General features: G+C 36.8%; 1 protein-coding gene across 4 annotated transcripts in view; it reads right to left on the bottom strand.

Annotated features, from left to right (window-relative positions):
- Positions 1–2,500, bottom strand: part of LOC115222134 — a 73,743-nt gene that overhangs the window by 5,026 nt on the left and 66,217 nt on the right. For all 4 annotated transcript variants that reach the window (XM_029792267.2, XM_036511109.1, XM_029792268.2 and 1 more), the window contains one exon: positions 2,357–2,475. In XM_029792267.2, coding sequence (XP_029648127.1) covers positions 2,357–2,475 — 119 coding nt within the window. The remainder of the gene's footprint in view (positions 1–2,356; positions 2,476–2,500) is intronic.

Below are 2,500 nucleotides of genomic sequence, written 5' to 3'. Positions count from 1 at the left end.
TTCGATGACTGGTCAGACCCGTACAAGTAGGGAAAAGTGCAACGTTAAAATGATGACGATGATAATAGACATTGGGAACGATCAACAGCAATATATACAGTTGTGTGTGTGTGTGTAAGAGAGAGAGAGAGAGAGACAAACGGTCAGTGCAATGCCTTGCAGTGACCACTGCTTTAATCCTCACGGGGTAGCTTTCAACAGATAAGAAAACAGGCAATGTCAGTTTTCATATAGGTTAAGGGCTTCTTTTATATTTGTGTGTGTATATGTTCATTCATGCACAACATTCTAAGTATGTGTTTTTCCCTAAGATTTCAGCATCGTTAACTAATCCTGTGCAGTCTACTCAATCAAATACAAGTGGTGCAAAGTACATTAAACAAGACTAAATATGTTCAAAACAAGAACTGCGAATAAGAGTGTTTAGCAAACTCCTCAGCAATAACACCAGTTAGGGTGGGGTTAATTTATACAGAGAGGAGCCAGCAGAGGGTAATATCCTGCTGGCTGATGAATTTGTTTTGAGAGGAGCTAAAAATGTGGGCTGTTAGATTATCTGGGCCACTATCTCCCAAAGGAGACAATGTGGATGGTAATGGGATTTTCTTTCATTTCCGCCCACAAATATGCGTAAATACATATGCACACATACACACATCCATTCATTCACATTTATACATGTTGTATCATGCTTGATAAACGATATCAAATATTAAAAAATATATATATGACACAAAATACAGAGATGTAGAGTAATGTGTGTGTGTATATATATATATATATATATATATATATTCTTTTACATGTTTCAGTCATTTGACTGTAGCAATGCTGGAGCACCACCTTTAGTCAAAGAGATCAACCCCAGGACTTATTCTTTGTAAGCCTAGTACTCATTCTATATATATATATATATATATATATATATATATATATATATATTCTTTTACATGTTTCAGTCATTTGACTGTAGCAATGCTGGAGCACCACCTTTAGTCAAAGAGATCAACCCCAGGACTTATTCTTTGTAAGCCTAGTACTCATTCTATATATATAATATATATATATATATATATATATAAAATTTAATAAGGGTAGAAATTGATATTAATCAATTAAAACCAGTGGCCTAGCATATAAAAAAATCCGAAGATTAAAATATTTTTACATACAAAATTTAAAGGACTGACCACTAAAGTGGACGGTCAACATGCTAGATATAGACGTCAAATCGCTATTTTCCACATTTTTATTTCGCATTTTTATTTCGTATATTTTCAATTTGTCTTGCTTATTTTTAATGCTTTGGTTTTGTGCTGAGTTTTTACTTGAGAACATATTCTTTGTGGAAAATAGCGATTTGACGTCTATATCTAGCATGTTGACCGTCCACTTTTAGTGGTCAGTCCTTTAAATTCTGTATATATATATATCGTTACCAATGTCACCTTACTGGCACCTGTGCTGGTGGCATGTGTAAAAAGATTCGAGCGAGGTCATTGCCAGTACCGCCTGACTGGCCCCCGTGCTGGTGGCACGTAAAAAGCACCCACTACACTCTCGGAGTGGTTGGTGTTAGGAAGGGCATCCAGCTGTAGAAACTCTGCCAGAGCAAGATTGGTGCCTGATGCAGCCATCTGGTTCGCCAGCTCTCAGTCAAAATCGTCCAACCCATGCTAGCATGGAAAACGGATGTTAAACGATGATGATGAGGAGGAGGAGTACATTATGCTATATAGTTTGTGCCTGATGGCTGTGCAGAGGAGATACACATGTTATAATGCATTATTAGACATGTTCTCAGCACAAGAAACTATTAGTAACACGTAAATAACATGTATTGTGTCTATTAAACAATATTTACCTTTCACCATATGAAGTACTTTTTTTGTTGATCTTACCATCATGGAACGAAACATTATGTATATATATATATATATTGACTGTGGCCATGCTGGAGCACCGCCTTTAGGAGAACAAATCGACCCCAGGACTTATTCTTTGTAAGCCTAGTAATTATTCTATTGGTCCCTTTTGCCGAACCACTAAGTTATGGGGACGTAAACACACCAGCATCGGTTGTCAGGCGATGTTGGGGCGACAAAAACAGGCACATAAACATATACACACACACATACATATATATATATACATATATACAACAGGCTTCTTTCAGTTTCCGTCTACCAAATCCACTCACAAGGCTTTGGTCGGCCTGAGGCTATAGTAGAAGACACTTGCCCAAGGTGCCACGCAGTGGGACTGAACCCGGAACCGTGTGGTTTGTAAGCAAGTACACCTATATATATATATATATCATACATATTTATGGAACAGTTTCAAAATGGATAATTACCTTAACACTGATTTGGTAGTGAGTTATGATGTTATCTGTGTCTGTATGTTTCCATATCAACATAATTTTGGAGTTAGTCACTTTTACTGCTGTCAGACCTTCAACTCTGGGTAAAAACACTGCAGTAAACATTGAGAAAATAAT

Source organism: Octopus sinensis, linkage group LG19, assembly GCF_006345805.1.
Source record: "Octopus sinensis linkage group LG19, ASM634580v1, whole genome shotgun sequence".
Taxonomy (NCBI): domain Eukaryota; kingdom Metazoa; phylum Mollusca; class Cephalopoda; order Octopoda; family Octopodidae; genus Octopus; species Octopus sinensis.
Note: the sequence above shows the minus strand (reverse complement) of the source record. Positions and strands in the feature narration are given on the sequence as shown.